The sequence below is a fragment of the Anomaloglossus baeobatrachus genome, chromosome 2 (assembly GCF_048569485.1).
Source record: "Anomaloglossus baeobatrachus isolate aAnoBae1 chromosome 2, aAnoBae1.hap1, whole genome shotgun sequence".
NCBI lineage: Eukaryota > Metazoa > Chordata > Amphibia > Anura > Aromobatidae > Anomaloglossus > Anomaloglossus baeobatrachus.
Window position 1 is genome coordinate 546,059,227 of NC_134354.1, and position 27,958 is coordinate 546,087,184.

The following is a 27,958-nucleotide window of genomic DNA, read 5'->3' on the forward strand; positions in this document are numbered from 1 at the left end:
TGCGCCGGACTTCCTGGAAGGCTTGCCGACTGCGAGTCCCTCCTTGGTGATTGATGTATGCCACCGCTGTGGAGTTGTCCGATTGAATTCGGATCTGCTTCCCTTCCAGCCACTGCTGGAAGGCCAGTAGGGCAAGAAACACTGCTCTGATTTCCAGAACATTGATCTGAAGGCTGGACTCCTGCTGAGTCCACGTACCCTGAGCCCTGTGGTGGAGAAACACTGCTCCCCACCCTGACAGACTCGCGTCTGTCGTGACCACCGCCCAGGACGGTGGTAGGAAGGATCTTCCCTGTGATAATGAGGTGGAAAGGAGCCACCACTGCAGAGAGTCCTTGGCCGTCTGGGAAAGGGAGACTTTCCTGTCCAGGGATGTCGACTTCCCGTCCCATTGGCGGAGAATGTCCCATTGAAGTGGACGCAGATGAAACTGCGCAAACGGAACCGCCTCTATTGCCGCCACCATCTTCCCGAGGAAGTGCATGAGGCGTCTTAAGGAGTGCGACTGACTTTGAAGGAGAGCCTGCACCCCTGTCTGTAGTGACCGCTGCTTGCTCAGCGGAAGCTTCACTATCGCTGAGAGAGTATGAAACTCCATGCCAAGATACGTTAGTGATTGGGTCGGTGACAGATTTGACTTTGGGGGGAGGTTCTGAAGAACCGAAGTGGAGGCCGAGAACTGAACTCGATTCTGTACCCGCGAGACAAAATGTCTGTTACCCACCGGTCTTTGACCTGTGACAGCCAAATGTCGCAAAAGCGGGAGAGCCTGCCACCGACCGAGGATGCGGAGGGAGGAGGCCGAAAGTCATGAGGTATCCGCCTTGGAAGCGGTTCCTCCATTTGCTTTCCTGGGGCGTGAGTGAGCCCGCCAGGAATCTGAGCTCCCTTGTCCTTTCTGAGTCCCTTTGGACGAGGAGAATTGGGGCTTGCCCGAGCCTCGAAAGGACCGAAACCTCGACTGCCACTTTTTCTGTTGAGGTTTACTTGCTCTGGGCTGTGGCAAGGAAGAGTCCTTACCCTTGGACTGTTTTATGATTTCAGCCAATGGCTCACCAAACAGTCTGTCTCTAGATAATGGCAAGCTGGTTAAGCATTTTTTGGAACCAGCATCTGCTTTCCAGTCCTTTAACCATAAGGCTCTGCGCAAAACCACAGAATTGGCGGCCGCCATAGAGGTACGGCTCGTAGATTCTAGAACAGCATTGATAGCATAGGTCGCAAACGCAGACATTTGCGAAGTTAGGGACGCCACCTGTGGCACTGCTGGATGCATGATAGCATCCACCTGTGCTAAACCAGCTGAAATAGCTTGTAGTGCCCACACGGCCGCGAATGCTGGAGCAAACGACGCGCCGATAGCTTCATAGACAGATTTCAACCAAAGGTCCATCTGTCTGTCGTTGGCATCTTTAAGTGAAGCGCCATCCTCTACTGCGACTATGGATCTAGCCGCAAGCTTGGAAATTGGAGGATCCACCTTTGGGCACTGGGTCCAGCGTTTGGCCACTTCAGAGGGAAAAGGATAACGGGTATCCTTAGAACGTTTAGAGAAACGCTTGTCTGGATGAGCGTCGTGCTTCTGGATTGATTCTCTGAAGTCAGAGTGGTCCAAAAAAGCACTTAATTTACGCTTGGGATACAGGAAATGGAACTTCTCCTGCTGTGCAGCTGCCTCCTCTGCTGAAGGAGCTGGGGGAGAAATATCCAACAGTCTATTAATCGCCGATATAAGGTCATTAACCATGGCGTCACCATCAGGGGCATCCAGATTGAGAGGGGCCTCAGGATTAGAATCCTGATCACCGTCCTCAGTCTCATCACAGAGAGACTCTTCTCGCTGAGACCCTGAGCAGTGTGATGACGTCGAGGGTCTTTCCCAGCGAGCTCGCTTAGGCTGCCTGGGACTGTCATCTGAGTCAGAGACTTCAGCTTGTGATGCTTGAGACCCCCTTGAAGTACGGATTAGTTCCAACTGAGGGGGACCAGAGAGCATAGCCACAGCAGTGTCCATGGTCTGAGGAACTGGCCTGGCCTGCAAGGTCTCCAGGATTTTTGTCATAGCCTCAGACATTTTATCAGCAAACACTGCAAAGTCTGTCCCCGTCACCGGGGCAGGGTTCACAGGCGTCTCTGCCTGGGCTACCACCACAATAGGCTCTGGCTGACGAAGTGCCACTGGGACTGAACATTGCACACAATGTGAATCATTGGAGCCTGCCGGTAGATCAGCCCCACATGCAGTACAAACAGTGCACACAGCCCGTGCCTTGGCAGCCTTGCGTTTTGCGGATGACATGTTGCTGCCTCCTCAGAGCAGTACAGGGTGTCCAGCCAAGAAGCGACCTTACAGTGCAACTATATATATATATGGTACCAAGAAAAAAGTACACTAATATATCACTGAGGCACTAGTGGGGCCAGCACTACTGTGCAGCTTACCGCCCGCTTAGGAGCGGTGTGTGGTCGCCAGAAATCCCTCTAGTCTGGGTCTCCCAGAGCCTGCTGCCTTTCCCCAGCCAGAACGCATGTGTAATGGCTGCCGGCGTCCTTGTGGAGAGGGGGGGCGGGCCCTGGGCGTACACCGACGAAGAGCGGGAAGTCTGCTTCCCCCTGTGCCTAGTGAGAGGGCTGGAGCATGTAAATAAAGCTCCAGCCCTCGGCGCTGCCATTGAGCAGCGTCTCTCCCCTACCCTGATTGACAGGGTGGGGGCGGGAACGAAGCGGCGCTAGGCCGCAGAAGCCGGGGGCTAAAGTTAGAAGCGCCGCCGCCGTAAAAGCGCGGTCGGCGCAGAGCCCCCGGCGCACCACAAGTCGCAGCTGCGCCGCCGCTCCAGGAGCGGTCGGCGCAGTAGTTCCCAACACACAACGTCACTCAGCAAAGCTGCAGTGACCTAACCCCCAGCGTACAGCGCCACTGTCCCCGGCGCACTACAACGCTCAGCAAGCCCTGAGAGTGTCCGTGCCTGCCGGGGACACAGAGTACCTGAAAGTTGCAGGGCCTTGTCCCTGAACGGCACTCCCGCTCCCAATCCAGCAGGTTCTATGGGTCTGTGGATGGAGCCCGGCCCCAGGGCTTGGGGGCCGGCAAGATCCCACTTCCACAGAGCCCTCCAGGGGATGTGGAAGGAAAACAGCATGTGGGCTCCAGCCTCTGTACCAGCAATAGGTACCTCAACCTTACAAGCACCACCGCGGGTGAGAAGGGAGCATGCTGGGGGCCCTATATGGGCCCTCTTTTCTTCCATCCGATAGAGCCAGCAGCTACTGCTGACTACAAACAGTGGAGCTATGCGTGGATGTCTGACCTCCTTCGCACAAAGCAGAAAACTGGTGAGCCAGTGATCCCACTGGGGGTGTATAGCCAGAAGGGGAGGGGCCTTACACTTTTTAGTGTAATTGCTTTGTGTGGCCTCCGGAGGCAGTGCTATACACCCAATCGTCTGGGTCTCCCAATAGAGCGCCGAAGAAACATTGTTTAAAGAAAGTGATTGCTTCCAGCACAGTATGTATCATATGAGTTCATGTTGTCTCAACGTCGAGTTTCTATGCAGTTCTTAAAAGTGCACTGGAGTAAAAAGTGAGAAATTTATTAGGACTTATTGGCCACTTAATATATTTGTTGAATCTTTGCATTTCCATGCACAAAAAAAGCAAGTCAATAGATTTATTCATTAATTTATACCAATTTCTGGTGTAAATTATATTAAATTTGTCAGAGATAAAGACCTGGCCTCCTACAAGTATGGCAGTCTTTTTTTTTTTTTGTTCTGTAAGGCTGCTTACACACTACGATTTTTTTAACTGTAGGTAAAATACCGCAAACCGCATTTGACAGGATCCTGTGTTATCAAACTGCAACGCATGCAACCGCAATTGTTATTTTTACCAGATCCTGGATGCAGTGGACACAGAATTTATTGGGCAGCACTGGAATCAGCTGATCGGGAATCAGCTGAACTCCTGAGCTCACAGCCCGCACACACTGTGATGTATGCAGGTTAACAGCAGTCACTGCCCGCTGCTGATCATGTGTGACCGTGTGCGGGCTGTGTGGTCAGGAGTTCAGCTGAGTTCAGATCAGCTGACTCCAGTGCCGGCTGATTACTTGTTCTGTGTCTCCTTGCATACATCGCAGGGTGTGCGGGCTGTGAGGTCAGCTAGTTCGGCCGGCACTGGAGTCAGCTAATCTGAACTCAGCTGAACTCCTGACCTCATAGCCAGCAGAACAAGTAATCGGATCAGCTGACTCCAGTGTCGGCCGATTACTTGTTTTGTGTCCCCCCATCCATCGCAGTGTGTGCTGTGTGGTCAGGATATCAGCTGACTCCAGTGGCGGCTGAACTCAGCTGACCTCACAGCCCGCACACGCTGCGATGGATGCAGCGGGACACAGAACAAGTAATCGTCCGACACTGGAGTCAGCTGGTCTGATTACTTGTTCTGCTGGCTGTGTGGTCAGGAGTAGGGATGAGTGAGCAGTAAAATATTTGGCAAAGCCCATGTCGATTTTTTTTTTTTTAAATTAATTAAAAAGTAAACAAAAACAAAACCCCCAAACATATAACCCTAACCCTAGTGTTAGGGGTAAAAAAAAATGAGTGGGCTCCCGCTGCATTTTCTATTGCTAAGGGTAACCCAAGTAGCTACTAGCTGCTACCCCACTGCTTGGTGTTATCTTCACTGGCAATGTAAAATCCAAAGAAGCCCTTTTTTAAAGTTTTTTTTGCCCAAAAACTAAAAAAAAATGACGTGGGCTTCGCCATATTTTTGTATGCTAGCCAGGTACAGCAGGCAGCTAAGGGCTGCCCCCAACCCCCAGCTGCCTATTTGTACCCAGCTGGGAACCAAAAATATAAGGAGTCCCCTTTTTATTTATTATTTCATGAATTTCATGAAATAATTAAAAAACAAACAAAAAAAAATGACGTGGGCTTCGCCCAATTTTTGTGTCCAGCCAGGTACAACTAGGCAGCCGGGGATAGGAATTCACAGCGCAGGGTGGCCCAAGCTTTCTGGGCCCCCCCCCCGCTGCGAATTTTAGTCCGCAGCCGCCCCAGAAAATGGCGCTTAGGGAGATATAGATAGATATTTCTGTACTGACTATGCCAGGCTGCTTTCTGGGCATGCTCAGTACAGACAACAGGATCATGTGTCTATCAAGATACGGCGACTTCCGGTGCAGACTGCAGAAGGATCCGGCGCCCATTGAAGGACATTGCAGGTATCGCTACAATCTAACGGATCCATTGACATGTAGTATTTTGCCCGAGGACAAAAACTCTGCAAGGAGCGTTTTTGAGAAAAGATAAAATACCGCAAAGCAACGGATCTAGTGTGTTCCGCACGCAACCGCATGTTGCCACGATTCTATTGCAAATGCATTGAAATGACAACGCATGTGTAATGGATCCAGCTTTGCGGCAAAAAATCCATTTGTGCCGCAGTTAAAAAACCGTAGTGTGAAAGGAGCCTAAGTAGCACAAATACAAAAAAAGTCATATGCGACATTTGCAACTTTTTTCCACCAGAAAACTGGCACAAGTTGCTTCTTCATGGGTGCATTAAATAGTAACGTGGTTTCTTTTGTCTTGCTCTTCTTTAAATAGGTTGGGTTAGAAGGGAAAAATACTGCACTTCTATTAAACGTGGTTGATGAGATTGTAGACTTCAGAAGCAAAGTTCGTAATTATGCTTTAGCAACTGACGAGACCGTGCAAGATTCACAGGATTCTAAAGAAGAAAGGGGACAGCAGAAGGAGAGGAGGAAGCAGATGATTAAAGACCGGGCGGCTCTGATGAGGGCCTGTGATGGAGCACGCCTGAATTTAGCCGGCCTTGGTATTAACATTAAGGTAAATTGCTATCACAGCTCATTTCCGTTGCCTCACTTTTATTAAGAGCTAATAAATCAATAAATTTTCACCAAACTCAATGCCACCTGGAGATGTCCAGTCATTGGATTATTTAATATTTTTCAGGACAGAGGGACGGTTTCTACATGGGAGCTGCAGAAGAAAACGGAAAACCTGGAAGAGTGAGACTAAGCCATACATGCTGCCATTTATTCCACATTAAATTAATATGTATTTTTTTTAACAATATGTGTTATATTTTCTTGTATTTTGTAAGTGTAGACCATAAATAACTTATTTCTTTTATAAATGAGTATAACTCTGGCATGGTATAGTGTATAGGCCTGTGTGTGTATATACAGTACAGACCAAAAGTTTGGACACACCTTCTCATTCAGTGTTTTCTTTAATTTCATGACTGAAAATTGTAGATTCACATTGAAGGCATCAAAATTATGAATTGACACATGTGGAATGAAATACTTAACAAAAAAGTGTGAAACAACTGAAAATATGTCTTATATTCTAGGTTCTTCAAAGTAGCCACCTTTTGCTTTGATTACTGCTTTGCACACTCTTGGCATTCTCTTAATGAGCTTCAAGAGGTAATCACCGGAAATGGTCTTCCAACAGTCTTGAAGGAGTTCCCAGAGATGCTTAGCACTTGTTGTCCCTTTTGCTTTCACTCTGTGGTCCAGCTCACCCCAAACCATCTTGATTGGGTTCAGGTCTGGTGACTGTGGAGACCAGGTCATCTGGCGTAGCACCCTATCACTTTCCTTCTTAATCAGATACACCTCCAGGCTATGTAAGGGCTGTTTGGGGTCATTGTCCTGTTGAAAAATAAATGATGGTCCAACTAAACGCAAACCGGATGGAATAGCATGCCGCTGCAAGATGCTGTGGTAGCCATGCTGGTTCAGTATGCCTTCAATTTTGAATAAATCCCCAACAGTGTCACCAGCAAAGCACAATCACACCATCACACCTCCTTTTTCAGGCTTCACGGTGGGAACCAGGCATGTAGAGTCCATCCGTTCACCTTTTCTGCGCCGCACAAAGACACGGTGGTTGGATCCAAAGATCTCAAATTTGGACTCATCAGACCAAAGCACAGATCTCCACTGGTCTAATGTCCATTCCTTGTGTTCTTTAGCCCAAACAAGTCTCTTCTGCTTGTTGCCTGTCCTTAGCAGTCGTTTCCTAGCAGCTATTTTACCATGAAGGCCTGCTGCACAAAGTCTCCTCTTAATAGTTGTTCTAGAGATGTGTCTGCTGCTAAAACTCTGTGTGGTATTGACCTGGCCTCTAATCTGAGCTGCTTGTTAACCTGCAATTTCTGAGACTGGTGACTTGGATAAACCTATCCTCCGCAGCAGAGGTAACTCTTGGTCTTCCTTTCCTGGGGCTGTGAGCCAGTTTCAAAGTTTTCCCAATTTTTCGAACTGACTGACCTTCAATTCGTAAAGTAATGATGACCACTCGTTTTTCTTTACTTAGAACTTGTATTATGGCAAGTAAAAAGCAGCTAACAGTCTATTCAGTAGGACTATCAGCTGTGTATCCACCAGACTTCTGCACAACACAACTGATGGTCCCAACCCCATTTATAAGGCAAGAAATCCCACTTATTAAACCTGACAGGGCACACCTGTGAAGTGAAAACCATTTTCGGTGACTACCTCTTGAAGCTCATCAAGAGAATGCCAAGAGTGTGCAAAGCAGTAATCAAAGCAAAAGGTGGCTACTTTAAAGAACCTAGAATATAAGGCATATTTTGAGTTGTTTCACACTTTTTTGTTAAGTATTTAATTCCACATGTGTTAATTCATAGTTTTGATGCCTTCAATGTGAATCTGTATATATTTATTTAGTTTTATCTGACAACTATATTGAAATTAGTGCTAAAGAAAAGCAGTTTTCCATATGAATTCAGGAAAGTTTGCAAAATAAGTTGCAGTTTGCTTTGCATGAACATTTATTCGACCTTTCATTTCGAAAGTTATAAATTGCTCCAATCGTTAAAGGAACGTTGTCATGAAGACCAGCACCACCGGGATTTCATGCACTAAACTTGCTTTGTGTCAACCTGTCATTAGGATATGCATCCTATGTGATCGTGCCAGGTAAAACACATGTCTCTGCAATGAAAAGATGTTCTATATTTACCTGTATCCAGCGATGTTGTATCCGGCTCTGCTGCCTCTCGCTCCTAACCCCTGCTCCTTATTTTCATTGATTATTCACTGCCCGAGGATTTGGAAGCCGGAGCATCGCGGGGACAGCGCCGGACAGCACAGCCGAGGACAGCACCGGTGACAGGTGAGTATACAGCAGTTTGTGAAGTGACATCCAGGGGGTCATCGGAGTTACCAATGAACTCTCATGAACCCCTGGAAGTTACTATCGTGACACTCGCTGTAGCGCAGTTGTCGCAGGGGTGTCATCAGGAGGTAATCAGAGTTCATTGGGAAATCCGATGACCTGGACATCCCTGCACACAATGCTGGCAGGATACTCACCTGTCACTAGCGATGCGGTCTCTGCAATGCTTCTGCTCCCAGCTGCTCACTGCAGTGAATAATCAATGAAAATAATGAGCAGGGGTCAGGAGCGGGAGGCAGCAGAGCCAGCATCGCTGGATACAGGTAAATATAGAAAATCTTTTTATTTAAAAACCCGTGTTTTCTCCGGTCCGTGTCACACAGATCACATCAGTGTCTGGTCCGTGTGACACCCGTGCTCCCGGAGGAAAAAAATGGACACGTCTCCGTGTGAAATAGCGGGGCCACACGATCCGTGTGAGTACACAATAGGGTAACATGGGGTACGTCTGACATCAGTGTTAAAAACAGATGTCACACGTACCTAAAACACGGACGTCTGACACCAGCCTATGGGTATAATTCCACTTGTGCATAGCTTCCAATGCGAGAGCATCTGAAGCGATATGCTAATGACCCTCTGCTGCGAGCATCATGTGACTGTGATCTGATCTTGTGATAGGGTCACAGCTGTGGAGAAGGGGGAAGTACCTTCTCCCTCTCCTCCCCGGCCTATATCTGCGTATATCGCACTGCAGTTTTGGTTTTTGGGGTTTTTTTTGTAACCAGATTTTGACCAGTTTGGTCCAAGTATCATCAGTTTTTCTCATGTGTGGAAACAAACAGGAAAAGAACAGAGATTTTTTTTTTTTAATCTCAATCTGTGAACATCCGACCATACTCAGATGAAATGGGAGTGTTCATTTTTTTTTTCCACGGACCCATAAACTTTCAATGCCAATTTTGATCCAAAACTCGGATCAATATCGGACGTGTCTGTTAATTTGCACAGAATGATGGGTTCATGAAAAATTACATGTACATGTGAACAGTCCCAGTCCCTATTACAGGTAAGAGTGCTATCTGTGAAACACTGACATCACCTATATGATTAAAACGGATTTCTGAATGAGTCCTAAGGCTATGTGCGCACGTGTGCGTATTACATGCAGTTACGCTGCGATCTGCAGCGCAGCGTAACTGCACAGTCTATGGAGATTGTGCAGGAGCCGTGCGCACGTGGCGTATTAGAACGCAGCGATTCGGCTGCTGCCCGAATCGCTGCGTTCTAAGTGACATGTCACTTCTTCCGTGCGGTTTGCATGCTGTCTATAAGGAGAGGCAGCATGCAGAGCGCACGTTCTCTGCCGGCACCATGCGCTCTGAAGCGCACCTTTAGGTGCGCTGCAGAGTGCACACGTGCGTACATAGCCTTAGTTTCCTCTGGTGATAATGGCTGTTGTTGGGTGGTTCATCAGCGGGAATCTTGTCTTATGGAAGTGCTTCTCAAATTGTGAGGCGCGCACTAGTTATTGATGAAGGCAGCTTGGAAGGTGATTTTCACTGAGGTGATATCTGCACATTCCTGTTTCTGATGGCAGCAAACTCATGTTAGGCCTCTTTTACATGTCCGTCCTACCCACACTGTTAATGTATATGCACAAACTGCAGTTTTGTGTCTTCAGCGTAAAACGCACCTCTGGACGAAAAAAAACAAATGGATTTTTGCCACGTTTTTTCACTATGTTAAAAGGAAAAACGCAAAAAAAGGGACATGCTGCTTCTTTTTTCCTGCACCCAAAACTGCAGTCAAAAAAGAAGCAACATGCGCACAGCCTTTCTGAATTTTTATAGAATTTGCTGGGAGAAGAGACATGCAGTTTACGGGAACAAACTGCACCAAAAACTGCACCGTGTGCGCACATGGCCTTATGGTCATACATGTGAGACTGGTACTGGTGAAAAAAACAAAACACATGATAGTGAAATGAATGTTTTTTGTTTTTTTTTATCTGTAAAAGATGTGCATAGACAGAAAGCTAGATAGAATAGCTCAGTAGATAGAGACCTGAAGTCTAGTGAGGCGAGAGCAAAAAGAAAGGGTTACATCATCTAAGGCAACTATTAACTTTATAATCTTATCATTCAAGGATTAGGCTAGGGTCAATTTTTTTTTTTTACTTTGCATTCTAAGGGGTACTTCACACACAGCGAGATCGCTACTGAGTCACGGTTTTTGTGACGCAGCAGTGACCTCATTAGCGATCTCGCTGTGTGTGACACTGAGCAGCGATCTGGCCCCTGCTGTGAGATCGCTGCTCGTTACACACAGCGCTGGTTCGTTTTTTTATTGTTGCTCTCCCGCTGATAAGCACACATCGCAGTGTGTGACAGCGAGAGCGCAACAATCCTGAAAGTGCAGGGATCAGGAGCCGGCGTCTGACAGCCTGCGGTAAGCTGTAACCAAGGTAAACATCGGGTAACCAAGGTGTAAAATATTATTTTACATGAATGATCAACCAGAACAAGAATGTCAAGTGATGATAGTCTACCAGTCCAAGATTTATAATAATAATTTTATTTATACTGTGCCAACATATTTTGCAGCACCTGAAATGATAAAAAAAACAACAACCTGCTAATTTTAGCCTTTGGATGCAATAACATCCAAAGACTACCCAGTTTTGAATGTTTTGGGGTTTTTTTTGGTGTGGTATAAATGGTATTTGTCTTTCTCTGGAAATATAAAAATGACTGTGACACAGACCAAAATCCTGGGAAAAAGGTAAGACTTTTCAATAATAAATTGTGAATTTGCATCTTTTGCCTCAAACTCAGAAAATCCCTGTATGAATCAAAATTGACAAACATAGCCAAGCGTTAATCATAACTTTTTAAAATAGTCGTGATCCTGAAGTGTCTTCAAGACCGTTGGGAGAAAGATCCTGCAGACCAAACCCTCTGTGGGGAGAGACTGGTGGGCCCCTGGAAGGTGCCAATTCTATTAGTGCAGATTAAGATCTAATGCAGATTAAGTGAAATATTTGATCACAGCTCTGAATAAGCATCCTATAGCCTTTTCCCCCCCCCCCCTTCAGCTGTCTGACGCAACTGTAGGAGCTTTTCAACAAACTATAGATACATATCTTGGAATGTGAAGAATGCCACAAGAAACCCACAGCTAAGGCTACTTTCACACTACGTTTTTTTAACATGCGTCCTGAACGTTTTCTTTGCAGCAAAAGCGGATCCAGTGCAAATAAGATTTAATTTCAATGAATTTGCAGTGGACGCGCATTGACATGCGTTTGCATGCAGTATAGTGAGGATCCAGCGAGTTGCAGTATTTTAACATTTTTCAAAAACGCTACTTGTAGCGTTTTTGAGCTGCGTCCAAATACTGTTTATCACTGGATCCTGACTATGCCGCACGCAAATGCTTGTAAACGCTGGCATGCTGATAGACAGGACCCTGTTGGGCACAAACCAGCCTGGTATGATCAGAGTCCCTCTCACCCCGTCACTCATACTCACCGATCACGGGCGCGGCGCTGCACAGCTGTCACACTGCTCTGGTGGCTTCTCTTTTAAAAATGCCGGCTGCTAATTATTCCATCTCGTATTCCTTTCTTCCCCCACCCACCGGCGCCTATGATTGGTTGCAGTGAGACAGCGGTCACTCAGCGTGGGGGCGTGTCTGACTGCAACCAATCACAGCTGCCGGTGGGTGGGTCTATATCGTGCAGTACAATAAATAATAGAGAAAAACAAAAGACGTGCAGTCCCCCCCCAATTTTGATTCAAACCAAAGTAAAGCCACACGGCTGAAGGCTGGTATTCTCAGGATGGGGAGCCACACAGCCTAAATATCAGCCAGCAGCCGCCCGGAATTGCCGCATCCATTAGATGCGACAGTGCAACTGACACTAGAGCAAGTTCCACACGTGAGAGCGATGCACAAATCTCGCATCTCATCATCCGGCACAGCCGCACACTCCTGTGGAAGAGGGCAACCATGCCGGATGATGTGATGTGAGACTCGTGCATCGCTCTCATGTGTGGCACTGGGCTGACCCTTACCATATTCAGTAAAAAATACTGTAGTTGACGATTACTACTACTAAGTTTATTTGTACTTCTTACTTAGTTTACATAAAAAAAAAAAAAATCAGGACGCACGCATGGATGTGCTGCAAAAAAGGGTGGGGGGGACTAGGTGGGATGGAAAAAAGCTGGATGGAGGATGGGAGAGGGCAGGCAGCAGATCAGGGTGAGAGGTGGTGGAGGGGGCAGCAGATTGGGGAGGGGGGCAGCAGCTGATGAGGGAGAGCGGGCAGCAGATTGGGGAGGGTGAGCTGGAGAGAGCGGGCAGCAGATCGGGGAGGGTGAGCTGGAGAGAGCAGGCAGCAGATCGGGGAGGGTGACCTGGAGAGAGCGACCTGGAGAGAGCGGGCAGCAGATCGCGCAGGGTGGCAGCAGCTCACGGAGGGGGGCAGCGGCTGATGGGGGAGAGTGGTGGCAGATGGAGGGGGCTGCAGCACAGAGGAGATCGGGGGCAGGGCAGCCGATTGGGGGGGGCAGGGGCTTAACAGGGAACTTGCAGTGATCGCTCTCCTCAGCTGCCTTCCATGGATGGAGGGATTGGCTGACGAACGCCACTCAGCCTATCACAGCCTCCGTAGATCCGGGAGGGAGACACCACCCCTCTTGAGGTCAGGCAGAGGTTCCCTCCTCCCCGAATCTAAGCTTTGTGTGAACCGATCGCACTCACCGGGGCTCCAGGGCCGCGATTTCGCCATGACGTACTGGATATGTAATGGCTCGTTAAGCACCATGTCACACCCAGTACGTCATGGGTCTTTAAGGGGTTAATACCCCGTTTACACAGACAGACTGCGCTTCGGCTACACTCTGAACCACTAATAGATAATCCAGTGCACACAGGCTGCCATTATTTTCAGTCCTGTTTACTCAGGACGATGTGCTGCGGAGAATGGCGATCATTTCACCCTGTGAATGAAGTCAGTTTAGGCTGCATGATTGTGACATGAGTATCCCTAGGAACACTTGCTCGTAATAATCTTGCAATGTAAATGCACCTTAGGGCTGCCTGAGAAACCACAAGACCCATACTCTGTTATTCGAGCAGTAGTCATGCATTCTTCGGACTACCGCTTTAGGCTATGTGCGCACTAGAAATGTGAAGTTTCTCAAGAAAATTTCTTGAGAAACTTCTGCCAGTGAAAGATTTCCGGACCTGCGGAAAAAATCCGCACCAAATCCGCATGCGTTTTTGCCGCGAATTTGCCGCGGATTTACCGCGGATTTACCGCAGGTTTGTCCCTGCAATAAATAATAAAGATAATCGATAGACAGATAATGGATAGAGGGAAAGATGGATAGATGAATAGATAGATAGATAGAGGGATAGATAGATGAATAGATAGATAGATAGAGGGATAGATAGATAGATGAATAGATAGATAGAGGGATAGATAGATAGATGAATAGATAGAGGGATAGATAGATAGATAGAGGGATAGATAGATAGATGAATAGATAGATAGAGGGATAGATAGATAGATAGAGGGATAGATAGATAGATAGATGGATGGATAGATAGAGGGATGGATGGATAGATAGAGGGATAGATGGATAGATAGAGGGATAGATAGATAGATAGATAGAGGGATAGATAGATAGAGGGATAGATAGATAGATAGATAGAGGGATAGATAGATAGAGGGATAGATAGATGAATAGATAGATAGATAGATAGATGAATAGATAGATAGAGGGATAGATAGATAGATAGATAGATAGAGGGATAGATAGATGGATAGATAGAGGGATAGATGGATAGATAGAGGGATAGATGGATAGATAGAGGGATAGATGGATAGATAGAGGGATAGATAGAGGGATAGATAGAGGGATAGATAGAGGGATAGATAGAGGGATAGATAGAGGGATAGATAGAGGGATAGATAGAGGGATAGATAGATAGAGGGATAGATAGAGGGATAGATAGAGGGATAGATAGAGGGATAGATAGAGGGATAGATAGAGGGATAGATAGAGGGATAGATAGAGGGATAGATAGAGGGATAGATAGAGGGATAGATAGAGGGATAGATAGAGGGATAGATAGATAGAGGGATAGATAGAGGGATAGATAGAGGGATAGATAGAGGGATAGATAGAGGGATAGATGGATAGATAGATAGAGGGATGGATAGATAGATAGAGGGATAGATGGATAGATAGAGGGATAGATGGATAGATAGATAGAGGGATAGATAGATGATAGATAGATGAGAAAAACCTATATAATGTTCCACCTCCCTGCATTTTCTAAGCTGGCACCCTTTAGTGACTTTCATGTGGCACTTAGGCTGCTTTCACACCTCCGCTTTCTGGAATGCGGCACAATCCGGCACTTTGCATGAAAATCGCAACCGTTTTTTTTTTGCTGCCGGTTGCGATTTTCCTGCATAGACTTTAATTAGTGCCGCATTGTGCCGCATGGCCTTGCGTTCCGTCCGTTTTTTGCCGCATGCGGCAGATGTAGCCGATGCGGCGGCCGGATGGAACGTTGCCTGGCACGTTTTTTCGTGCGGCAAAAAAAAACCGCATTCGGCCGATGCGGCACATTTTTCAATACATGCCTATGGCAGCCGGATGCGGCGCAATGCGGCAATAACCGCATCCGGCCGCCGCATGCGGTTTTTGCCACTGCGCATGCTCAGTAGCATGCCACAAGCGGCAAAAACCGGACTGGCCGCAAAGGAAAAACCTATGCAAAGGATGCGGTGTTTTCACCGCATCCGTTGCATAGCTTGCACAGCCGGATTGAGCCGCAGAGCTCAAGCCGGATGTGTGAAAGTAGCCTAAAGGGTGCTTAGCCTTGTATTTAGCCATAAAATAAATAAATAATTAAAAAAAAATGACGTGAGGTCCCCCCATTTTTTGTAGCCAGCTAGGGTAAAGCAGACGGCTGCAGCCTGCAGACCACCGCTGGCAGCTTCACCTTGGCTGATAATCCAAAACAGTGGGCACCCCACGCTGTTATTTTAAATTATATAAATAATTTAAAACAAAAAACGTGGGGTCCCCCCCATATTGGATCACCAGCCAAGGTAAAGCGGACAGCTGGGGTCTGATATTCTCAGACTAGGGAGGTCCACTGTTATTGGACACTCCCCAGCCTAAAAATAGCAGGCCGCAGCCGCCCCAGAAGTGGCGCATCCATTAGACGTGCCAATCCTGGCGCTTTGCCCCAGCTCATCCCGCGCCCTGGTGCGTTGGCAAACGGGGTAATATATGGGGTTGATGCCAGATGTGTAATGTCACCTGGCATCAAGCCCTGGGGTTGGTGAGGTCAGGCGTCTATCAGATACCCGACATCACCAACCCAGTCAGTAATAATTAAAAAATAGACAACAAAAAAAGTTTTATTTGAAAAAACACTCCCCAAAACATTCCCTCTTTAACCAATTTATTGAAAAGAGCACAATCAATTCCACGTCCGGCGTAATCCAATAAGGGGGGGGGGGGGGGGGGCACGGCGATCCATACCATAGTCACTGTCCCAGTCAATGAAGAACAGAATGTTCCCCATTGGCTGGGAGAGCAATGCAGTGACCTGAGCTAACATCAATAGGTCAGCTCAGGTCACTGCAGGGGATGACGACCGCTGCCATCAGGAGCATAGATGAGATCATTACCTTCTGTGATCATCTCCTGTACTGCTGACGTCAGCGCTGTCACTGACTTATCGCGAGAGCCCGTGACGTCACCGCTAGTGACAGTCTCGGGCCGCTCGCGAGACAGGCATAGACAGCAGTGACCGCGCTGACGTCAGGAGGCAGGAGATCGTCACAGCAGGTAATGATCTCACCTCCTGACAGCAGCGATCGTCATCCCCGCGGCTCCCAGCACTGCAGGATGTCCGTGTCTGCCTGCGCTGCCGCGTGACAGGCTGCTGACACTGCGGGCAGACACTGACACTGCAGGGCAGGCAGCCGCGAGGCCGGAGCAGGACACACACTGCACAGACACCTGGAGGTCGCACGGAAGTGCTTCTGTGCGGCGTCCAGGGAGTGTGACGTGTGTTTCCTCTGCTCCTCTTCCTGGCATAATGACATCGCTTCCTGCAAAACCGCAGGCAGCGATGAGCATTCCCGCAGGTAATTCGCGGCTATTCCGGTGGTATACCGCACATCATTGCTACCTGCGGAATACCCCCGGAATACCCCCGGTACCTGCGGAAATTAATGGACATGCACATTTTCTCAAGAAAGTTTCTCGAGAAAATTTTCTCAAGAAATTTTCTTGAGAAAAATCCGCACAGTGCGCACAACTATTTTTTTTTCTCATTGAATTTCATGGGAAATGTCTGCACAAAGATTGCAGACATTTCTCAAGAAATTTCCGGGGCAAATCCGCGGGTAAATCCGCGGGAAAAACGGTCTAGTGCGCACATAGCCTTATACAGATGACTCGAGAACCCTGTTCCTGATTTATCGCCAGTCCTCTTTACTGTGTAATAGCTGGTACTGCCTGTGGTATGCCACCAATAGATTCTATTTTTCCCCAAAAATGTAGTCCAAAATGACAGAATATTTATTTTACTTTCATTTGAAACAATTGTGACCTAGACCTGTAGGCCTCGCACATGAGTAAAAATCACCAAATGTAAGACAAGAGCTTTTCACTGGATAAATTATTTACTTTCCTGTGAACATTTTCTATAATTGCATACAAACTATGTATATTAAGAACAATGCATTAGAAGCTCTGACAACATTACAAAGTGGAGACAAATGAAACCTATTGCAGGCACTTCTCACCATGGGCAAGCGGGAGTCACTGGCTAGTGGTCATCTACAGTGCCTTTCCTTTCTATTAAGCCCATTGTCAGATCCCCAATATCGTAACTGATCTCCGTAGTGTTCAGCGGTGATGGGAAGAAAATCCAGTAGTCTTTATTGTGGACGTGCACATCAGCTTCTGCCTGCAATTCAGTGCTCTCTTTTTGGTAAGGGGTTAAACAAAAAGCTGGAGTCTTCAATAGGAGTCTATATCACTCCCTCCACACAGGAAAATACAGTGTTGCATGTTTTCCAGACTGCATAGGAACAAGTGGCTTTTGTGCATAAAGCAGTCACTTGTTCACAAGCTGGATCAAGTTTCAAAGAGCTTGTTAAAAGCTGTCCCAACTTCCGAGATCATGTCAGTCGTGGTCATAGAGCGGCCATATTTCTGAAATGCTTGATGATTGCACTGCCTTGTGAGAGAACAGGCTCCAAACGCTGCCACCACAAAAGGATTCTGACTGCAACAGAATAACAAAGGATTAAAATAGGTCTGGTCGACATACAGGTCTGGAAAGACATAAATGGCTAGATTTGTTTGCTAGCTCATCTGCAAGCAGCATAATGTAGAGACAGAGACCCTGATTCCAGTGATGTGTCACTTCAGTAGCTGTTTGCTGTCATTTTGATAAAATGATTGTTTTCTTTGCTGCAGATCTAACTGTTCTTGAGCTTTATAACTCTGCGCACAACAATGATTGGCAGCTTTCTATGTACACATCACATGGACAAAAAGCTGCCAATCAGTGGTGGAGGAGGGGTTATACAGAGCTCATGAATATGTTGGACTACCTGGCAGCACACTAAATAGTCCTCTAATGATAAAAATCACTGCTTAATCAGCAGTAGATTATCAAAACTAAGCAGCCCAGTAAGTGATATCGCTATAATCAGGGTCTCTGTCTCTACATTATGCTGCTCTTAGATTAGGTGGCAAAACACCTGGTGACATATTCCCTTTAACCCCTTCCCAACCAAGGATATACTAGTATGTCCTTGGGCATCTCTGTCCCGCTATCACGGCGAGCCCATGGTAATCCCTACACATGGGAGGCTAACAGGTGAGAGTGGATCTCCGATCCACCAGGGCCTTTTATTCCCTTAGATCATGCTGTCAAACTCGGACAGTGCAATATATTGCGCTTCTGGCACGGATCGCGCCATTCCCCACCACCATCATCATGCACTGTCATGGCAACACCATGATGACCCCTGTCGCTGTTATGACTTGCTTCCTGTGAATGCCGATGGCACTCACAGAACAGCATTTCTGCTGATCAGAGCGATGCTGTAGCTGCACTCTGATCAGCACAAGCGATCACACTGTGCAATGATAAAGTCCCCTGGGGGACAAGTAAAAAAAAATTTCATTCAAAATCACCCACCTTTTGTTCTATTAAAAATAAAACAAATTTGGCATCACCGGGTTCTGAAATGCAAAACTATCAAAATATAAAATTTATTAATCTAGTAGGTAAAGGGTGCAGCGATGAAAAAAAATCCAAAACGACAAAATTGTTTTATATAGTCGCCACAACACGGCACTTAAACAGCACATCTACACAAAAATGGTATGATTAAAAAAAGTCAGCTCAAGACACAAAATAAGCCATCACACTGCCCCAGATCCCAAAACATGAGAACAATACGGGTCTCGGAAAATTAACTATTTTTTCAACAAACTTCTGAATTTTCTTCACTACTTATGCATAATTTTAGTTTTAATCTGTTTAGTACCTACAAACTCTTACTGATCTGGGGAATCATATAGCCAGGTCAGTTTTTCAAAATAGTGAACACTGTAAATTTTAAAACCCAAAAAAACAGTTGTGCAATTGCACGCACTTTTTTTAGCACATAAAATCCTAATAAAATGCATTTACGTTTGTGGGAGTAACGTGGAAACGTTCACAGGTATACCGTATTTTTCGGATTATAAGAGGCACTTTATGAGGGGTACGTCTTAAAATCCAAATATAGCTTACGGGGGGGGTGGGGGAGAGGGGTCACTGGAGGCAGGACAATATTGTGCTCCTGTGTGCCGGCACGGCTCCCTGTGCGGCCGCTCGGTGCTGCCCAGAAAGGCTCTGTAACCCCCAACTCCACCACTGCTGCTGCCCACCACCGGATTATAAAACTGACACCAGATTTTTACTTTTTTAGCTCTAACTTTGGGGTGCGTCTTATGAAACGATAAATACGGTAAATACTTTCTCAAGGCACTGTATATCTTACGCGTATGGAAATTATGCTGTGGCCAGTTGCAGAAACCAAGGTGACTAAAGTATATGCCGCACTGTGAAATGTACATGCACCCCTTTACACTAGGAAATAATACATATGGTGGAGCCATTATCCATAACTCACAAAGTAGCTAGTACCAATCATACTGTAAACTTTCATTAAGTTGGTAATTGATGGATTCCAGCTTAAGAATGATTACTAAAACTTGAAAATGAAGGAGAAACCTAAATCAGTGCAAATATGGTAAAGCAACTTATTTGCCAGTAAATGATCAAATTTTGTAAGCAGGAAAATTACACATAACATACCCATTTATTTTTTCTGGTCCAGCAAGAAATGCCCAGTGTACCAAGACGCCAAGAGAACCGGCTAAAAGATCACCCTGTCCTCCGCAACGTCGGCTGCTTCCTTCATGATTGCACACTAAAACTTCAAACGCAAAGGAAGTGAATCAAAATATGTCGTTCCTGAGCACAGATATAGGATTTTTTTCATTTTCATGTGTGATCCATGTTTTTTTTCTACAGCTACAGTGTAATGCATACGCTATGTGGAAGGTTAGTTTTTCAGCCTGTGTGATTGTGCTTCATTGCGACCCTTGTTGCTGTGCCTGTAGGATGTTGTAGCCTGGAGCCATGGGGCATTGCCTAGCAGCAGGGGTGCTGGGGGTCGTCAGGTCACTCCCCCTGTTGGTGCACTATTTGCCTCAGCAGTGGTCAGTGGACGGCATCTCACCGATTAGGCTGGTGACCCATTGAGCGGTTCAGTGGCGTGTTAAAGAGCATCAGCCAGTTTGATCAGAATATTAAACTAAGAGCCTTATTTTCAGTTTTGTACATTTTGTCTAGCGGCATTAGATCAATGTGTGATTTTTGGTCTCTCTACAGCAACAGTGTTGGTGTATATAGTAAAAAATTAAACTCCCCTATGGAGCCCAGCATTTGGTTGCACATCATAGGAGAAATATCATGACATGCACAGGGACCATACAGTCCAGTAATCACAAGGAGCGGATAGTTTGCTATGACAGCCGGGGGAGCTATACTACCAACCCATTGGCTCACAGTGTTCACGTTGTGGTTGATGAATGTCAGTGACTGATAGTAGCATGTAAGAGGTTTATAGCAGTGATGGGCAATATCTGCACTATAGCCGGTATCTATCCTGTGTTGAGCCGGCTCCAAGAAGTAACAATACACCATAAAGTGTTAAGGAGTCTGCTTATGTTTCCATTGTTAGGCATTCCTACATCTATACCTTTTCCGTATTCTTAAAGGGAATCTGTCAGCAGGTTTTGCTACTTCATCTGACAGCAACATAATGCAGGGAAGAAGATTCTACATGTAACAGTGTATCAAATAGATTACTAGGTGCAACCGTTCTGTCACAATGACACAATTGAGTTTTAAGCATGTAGCTGAGCCCAGGAAGCTGTCCCGCATACACCAGGCTTTCACTAGAGATTGTGCATTAACTGTGAGATGTCAATCATAGCAGGGGAGGCGTGTCGAACCGCTCTGCAGGTCAATTTTAGTCCTGTAACGTTAACCACAGAGTAATAAAGCCATTAGATTACATAAACAATAGCTCACTCACAGATGAGAAGCACAGTTGCTTTTTGTTTCTTAACTCTCACAGCATGCTGTCTTCTGCTTACATAACATAAACCTGCTAACAGATTCCCTTTAATAACCACAATGCCAGTAAAGGAATTTTAGTATATTCTACACGAAAATTAAAGCTACATGTGCACGCTGCAGTTTTTCTCACTTTTTTTGGTGCAGTTTTGACGTCAGAAGTTCTCACTTCTTACTTCCCTGCAAAGTCTGAGAATTCAGATTTGCTGTGCGCACATTGTAGTTTTTTTTTTGTCTGCAATTTGTCACAAGCTTCTGACAAAAAACTGCAGCATGTTCTACCTTCTTGTGTTTTTAGCTTGCTTCTACTGAAAAAACGCATCAAAACCGCATTTTCAAAAAGCATCAAAAATGCACCATCCTTACAAGAGGGTTTTTTTTTTTTTACATTTCTCTGAAAAGGTGCAGTTTTGTTGTGACAGCAAAACTGCAGTATGCACATGTAGCCTTAGAATGGCTAGCTGGGAAAGTAAGACATATGCCACGGTTCTCTTTATCCATCACTAGCACTGATGCACGTGTCTAAGTGAATATTCCGTATGTTCCGACCATCCTCCCTTGTAGATTCTGGACATGCATTTTACCAATATGTGCACTAACCTTTATCACCGTCTGAGATTAGATCCCACTCTCCTTTCTGAACAATGGTTATGTTGCCCATTGCTTGGCTGAGCCTTAGTACACTTCCATGCTGATCACTACTATCCACCGGCTCCGTGAGCTGCAAACATAAAAAAGTTCCTCAGTGTTTCTGATTCTCATCCACTCTTTGTAGCAATTCAGTTAAAAGACACAAAATGTCAGTTCTTGCAGAACCGTTCACAAAACATCCGGATGTAGTAAGGGCTAAAACATTTTACGCCCTGTGCACACACTGCAGGTTTTTTGCTGTAGAATTGGTGGAGTTTTTGTTCATGAGCTTCATTCAGTCCCTCTCCAGCAAAGTCTGAGAAATCCATAATATGTATAATCTAACTGCAATAAAGATATTAAGGAAATGTTCAATCTGCACTGGATCTACATAATTTAAAAAGCTGAAGTCCTTAGTTATCTTAGCGGAGGCTCTAACAGGATAGAGGGGGAGGTGGTGAGCCATCATCCATAACATTGGACTGGAGGTGTCCTATGGTATCTGGCCCCAAGACGTTAGAGGTTGGCCTATGCCCTATGCTGCCATCAGTTACAGACACACAGGGCACCTGACAAATCCACTCCAAGGACTAGCCCATAGACTTTTCTTACAAGTAGCACCACTTGCATGTCTCTCACTCCTCACAACCAGGGGATGAATCCTACAAAACAAGTAAAATGTCTAATTCCTCTGTAAACATTTTGGTTCTACTCACATTCGGAGTGTGCTAAAAGGTTTTCTGTATTTTTTTTCCCTGAACAGATCACCAGATTAGTGCAGAATCTGCAGTGTATTCTGGAGCCAATTACCCAACATTTAAGGCCCAGTCACACAATGACTTACCAGCGATCCCGAAAACGATGCGACCTGATAGGGATCGCAGGTAAATCGCTGGGAGGTCGCAGGTGAGATGTCACACAGTCAGATCTTACCAACGATGCAGGAACAATACAGGTCGCAGTAGCGACCTGTATAACGATCTCAGCAGTCACTGTGACCCTGTCACACAGTGTCAAACACAGCGATGTGTCCTGCCCAGCAGGACATCGCCTTTGAAGAAAATGACCTGGACCATTCTGCAACGACTAGAGATCTCACAGCAGGGGCCTGATCACTGGTAGGTGTCACACATAAGATCGCTAACGGGATCGCTACTGCGTCACAGAAACCGTGACTCAGCTGCAATCTCGTTATGTGTGACGGTACCTTTACAGTTATAAAAAACCAGCAAGGTCACTCTGAATATATTTACCACCGCTTCATACAGACGACTGAACTCCATGAAGTTTGGGGTGAGGATGGCCCTCTGATAGCCTTGTATAACAGAAGGTTGCTGGGCAATAAGCCAAAGTCCATCCTGAAAGGCAGGAAACACCTATCTAGTGCCAAGTGATATACAGAAATGACGAAGAATAAAAGCCGCATACTCACTGCATCTATGACCAGAGGAATGCCTTTTGCCTTGGCTTTTTCAATAATACCCTGGGAATGAAACCTGGGCATTAATACTTCAGAAGAATTATACATGGAGCTTTATTTCTCTGTGTGATCTTACCTTTGCGGTGTCCAGTATAGAATCACTTCTTCCCAATCCTGGTCCTATCACTACAGTGTGAAGTCTCGGAAGCCATTTTTCTATCTCATGCAACGCATTGGGGTGATCACTGTGTGAATATCATATACACACAATAATATGTGCTGTGAACATGAGGAGGAGTCATTAGTAACCATACTGGTGAATACTTACAGAACCGGATGTACAATCAGCTCCGGACTGTACGACTTTATCACAGTCGCTGCATCTTTGGTACAAAATACCTGGGACAAATCTGCACCCTGAGAAGTAATACAGGAGAGCACACAATGTAATGCGCAATATAAGAGAAACCCAGGTTATGTAACATCAGCCATTATTATGTTATATATGTTATCCCATCACATAATGGCTTATCAGCTCCAAAGAGAATAAAATGTGTAGTTATAAGCTTTATATCTATAATAATAATAATAATAATTTTATTCATTTATATAGCGCCATTAATTCCATAGCACTTTACATACATTGGCAAGTTGCCATTCATATTACCGTATTTTTCGGACCATAAGACGCACTTTTTTTCCCCCAAGTGTTGGGGGTGCGTCTTATGGTCTGACTGTGGCTGCGGGGAATGAGGTGCTGCGGTGGAGCGGGTCATCAGGGGCACGAGCAGGCTGTAGCAGCCTGCTGTGACCACGTAGGCCCGCTCATTACATATGCACGCCCATCCTCCCGCCCATCTCTCAGCGCAGAAGCCGGCGCTGACAGGTGGGCGGGAGGACGAGCGGGGACGCGCGCATAGTAAAGAGCCGGTCCACATGATCACCCCTGGCAATTACAGCCTGGAGTGATCATGTGCGGCTGTATTCACTGCCCCCCGCATGTCATCATCAGCGCGGGGTGCAGTGAATCAGTACACTCACCCATCCCAGTGTGTGGAGCCGTCCCCCTGCAGCACGCGATGTCTTCCTGTCTGTGCCGGTCAGCTGATCTGTGCTGGTCAGCTGATCGGCACAGACAGGAAGACATCGCGTGCTGCAGGGGTACGGCTCCACACACACACAGGTCAGTGGTGCAGAGAGGAAGATGATCGGTGCTGCAGGGAGTGAGGAAAAGGTGAGTATAAACATTTATTTTTTCTCTGTGCTATAGGATACAGGCCATATACCAGGATGGTATATGAGCACGATGGGGGCATATAGCAGGATGGGAGTATATGAGCAGGATGGATGGGGAGTATATGAACAGGATGGGAGTATATGAGCAGGATGGATGGGGGGTATATGAACAGGATGGGAGTATATGAGCAGGATGGGGGTATATGAGCAGGATGGATGGGGGATATATGAACAGGATGGGGGTATATGAACAGGATGGGAGTATATGAACAGGATCATATACAAGGCAGGAGGATCATTGCCAGGATGGGGTACCTTAGTAGAGAATTTGGGGACATTACCCCCCCATAACAGTGTCAGCAGCAGATCCTCGCCCCATAAGTGTGTCATGACCACATTTTTTTGCTTAAAGTTTTATTTTCCTATTTTCCTCCTCTAAAACCAGGGTGTGTCTTATAGTCCGGTGCGTCTTATAGTCCGAAAAATACGGTATATAGAGTCATAGGGCCAAGAAGACCAGTATGGAAGACTGAACTTGTGGCACAGGGTCATCATTAAATCAATATACTGCATCTATACAGGGAAATGTATCATTCCTGGTGTAAGGGACAAGTGGAGCAACCAGATTCCAGCAATATAATGCAAATATTGAACTTAATTGATTTGTATAAGCAATTTCTCTTATTTTCTTTTATACTGGGTTTGACAAATCTCTTCCATAAATTCAATCGATGTTCGAAACATGGTCGATAACCTTTTAAGACCACCATCGGTGTCAGGGTAAGCAATTTAAGTGACCAGTTTGGAATCATTTTCTCCCATGGGTATGGACGGTGTAGGACACCGCCTTGTCACACCAAGTGACGTGATATTCCATGTGTAAAAATAATTTACTTACCACTTTAAGTGCTGAAATTGCTGCAAAGTACGGAGCACCAGTATATCTGTAAAGAGACAAAGCATTTAATATAGCGGAATTATAAATGTGTGCATGATACTGAGACATTCGGCAGAGGAAACTAGTTCCTTACCTGCCTCTGCGCCAAATACATGCATGAAACCTATTCTGATTAAAGGTTATATGACACCAGGTTTTTGCCACCTAATCGGAGAGCAGCATAGTGTAGGGGCAGAGACCCGGATTCCAGCGATGTGTCACTTACTGGGCTGCTTAATGTAGTTTTGATAAAAATCAGTTTAATCAGCAGTGATCATCATTACAGGACTACTTGGCCTGCTGACAGGTAGACCAGCATATTCATGAGCTCTGTATAACCGCGAGATCTGCAGCAGAGAAAACACTGATTTTATCAAACAGCTCAGTAAATGACATTGCTGGAATCAGGGGCCCTGTCTCTATATTATGCTGCTCTCAGATGAGGGAGGAAAAACCTGGTGACAAGGGCTTTTTTTTTTTTTTAAGCAAAAAAAAAAAAAAAAATAGCAACTACGAGTTGGTATTTTTTTTTTTCTTCAGCCTGTGGCCCTTATTCAGCCAAACAGTTATCAAGATGTAATCACATGGCAATTACAGCAGTTTATTAAAATACTAGGTTAAAAAAAAAATAAAGGCACATGCAAACGACAATCATTATGAAATGGATATTCATAGAAATGATTTGTCCCAACTAGAGAAGAGCGGACCTGTGGAAGTTGGGTTCGGCAGGTGCAGTAGGACTTTCGATAGTTTGGTTTGGGAGCTGGACTTGATCTGAACCTCAATTGAAGTCACTGACTGGGCAGTTGGGGTCTCCGCTCACATGCAGCTGGCCATAGGCAGATCACTTTCGGGGGGAGGATGGGTTTTTATGGTGCACACAACATCTGATCACGCTGTTGTTACCCCCAGTGTGAGCCGGTGAAACACTGCAAGTGGCTCACACTGGGCTGCGCACCGAGTGTACCAGAGCACAGCGATGCTCACACGAGTGGTGTTCATACGTAAAGCACCCAAACTCTGGGATTTTGGGGTTTTTTTGTAACGTGTGTTTGGTATGAACACTAAACCTCAGGTTTGCTCATCTCTATTCTCGACTATTGGCCCATCTAAACAATGTGGCAAATGCCTAAGCAAAACATTTGTTCAAATGCCACCAAGATTTTTAAAGGATTACTCCAACTAAAAACAAGTAATCCCCTATCCACGGGAGATAAATTGCTGATTGCTGGGGATCCGTCAGCTGGGACCTTCAGGGATCCCGAGAATGGGTCTCTGCAGTCCCATCTTCAATGAAACGAAGGAGTGCATGCTTGCCCTTTGCGCAATTTATTTCTAATCGCTGTTAATAGGGTGGTCAGAAGAAACAGCGGAGTCAGACAGTCCCATTGACAATGAATGGAGCAGAGGTAGAGTAGGAATATGTTCACTCCATTCAAGGCTGGGCTGCAGAACCTCACTCTCAGGTTCCCAAAGCCGTGATCTTGGATAACTAAAAGGCTATATATACCCACTGGGAAATGGTTAGCTTACGTTTTTTGTTCTTCTGGGGTTTTTTTTTTTTGGGGGGGGGGGGGGGACAATAACCATTTAAGTCAGCTTAAAAATAATCGTCAGTAGCACAACGTCTTGTATAAACAAAGCATGGCCAGTAAATAGCTGCAAGTTTGCTTGTCTGTAGCTAATTGGCAGTCGTTTAACGACCTTACGTATGCTGTCTAAATCCAGCATAAGATTTTCTTCACAAGGGCTTTATCATTTATTAGACTTTTTAGCAGACTTGGAAAAATTAACAGTATTATCATTCTGTAAGGTTATTTTCCCCATACAAATGTCTATGTAAAACTGCATGAAATGAAGGGAATTTTGTTTAATTACCGTAAATTCCTTTTCTTCTAGCTCCTATTGGGAGACCCAGACAATTGGTGTATAGCTTCTGCCTCCGGAGGCCACACAAAGTATTACACTTTAAAAAGTGTAACCCCTCCCCTCTGCCTATACACCCCCCCCCGTGCATCACGGGCTCCTCAGTTTTGGTGCAAAAGCAGGAAGGAGGAAACTTATAAATTGGTCTAAGGTAAATTCAATCCGAAGGATGTTCGGAGAACTTAAAACCATGAACCAAAAGAACAATTCAACATTAACAACATGTGTACACAAAAGAACAACAGCCCGAAGGGAACAGGGGCGGGTGCTGGGTCTCCCAATAGGAGCTAGAAGAAAAGGAATTTACGGTAAGTAAACAAAATTCCCTTCTTCTTTGTCGCTCCATTGGGAGACCCAGACAATTGGGACGTCCAAAAGCAGTCCCTGGGTGGGTAAAAGAATACCCTGATAAAAAGAGCCAACAACGGCCCTCCTCTTACAGGTGGGCAACCGCCGCCTGAAGGACTAGCCTACCTAGACTGGCATCCGCCGAAGCATAGGTATGCACCTGATAGTGTTTCGTGAAAGTGTGCAGACTAGACCAGGTAGCTGCCTGACACACCTGCTGAGCCGTCGCCCGGTGCCGCAATGCCCAGGACGCACCCACGGCTCTGGTAGAATGGGCTTTCAGCCCTGAAGGAATCGGAAGCCCAGAAGAACGGTAGGCTTCAAAAATCGGTTCCTTGATCCACCGAGCCAAGGTTGACCTGGAAGCCTGCGACCCCTTACGCTGGCCAGCGACAAGGACAAAGAGCGCATCAGAACGGCGCAGTGGCGCCGTGCGAGACACGTAGATCCGGAGTGTTCTCACTAGATCTAACAAATGCAAATCCTTTTCACATTGGTGAATTGGATGAGGGCAAAATGAAGGTA

The 27,958-nt window shown here is 45.9% G+C and overlaps 2 protein-coding genes across 5 annotated transcripts in view; one reads left to right on the plus strand and one right to left on the minus strand.

Moving 5' to 3' along the window:
• Positions 1–6,213, plus strand: part of CARS2 (cysteinyl-tRNA synthetase 2, mitochondrial) — a 102,955-nt gene extending 96,742 nt beyond the window's left edge. The window contains exons 14-15 of the mRNA XM_075334337.1: positions 5,610–5,855; positions 5,982–6,213. Of these exons, the coding sequence (XP_075190452.1) occupies positions 5,610–5,855; positions 5,982–6,041 (306 nt within the window). The 3' untranslated portion in view covers positions 6,042–6,213. The remainder of the gene's footprint in view (positions 1–5,609; positions 5,856–5,981) is intronic.
• A 10,568-nt stretch (positions 6,214–16,781) lies between these two features.
• Positions 16,782–27,958, minus strand: part of NAXD (NAD(P)HX dehydratase) — a 46,498-nt gene continuing 35,321 nt past the window's right edge. For all 4 annotated transcript variants that reach the window (XM_075336671.1, XM_075336670.1, XM_075336669.1 and 1 more), the window contains 8 exons: positions 25,121–25,166; positions 23,315–23,403; positions 23,123–23,231; positions 22,999–23,049; positions 22,820–22,924; positions 21,537–21,657; positions 19,608–19,728; positions 16,782–17,516 (listed from right to left, as the gene is read on the minus strand). In XM_075336671.1, coding sequence (XP_075192786.1) covers positions 17,366–17,516; positions 19,608–19,728; positions 21,537–21,657; positions 22,820–22,924; positions 22,999–23,049; positions 23,123–23,231; positions 23,315–23,403; positions 25,121–25,166 — 793 coding nt within the window. In that variant the 3' untranslated portion in view covers positions 16,782–17,365. The remainder of the gene's footprint in view (positions 17,517–19,607; positions 19,729–21,536; positions 21,658–22,819; positions 22,925–22,998; positions 23,050–23,122; positions 23,232–23,314; positions 23,404–25,120; positions 25,167–27,958) is intronic.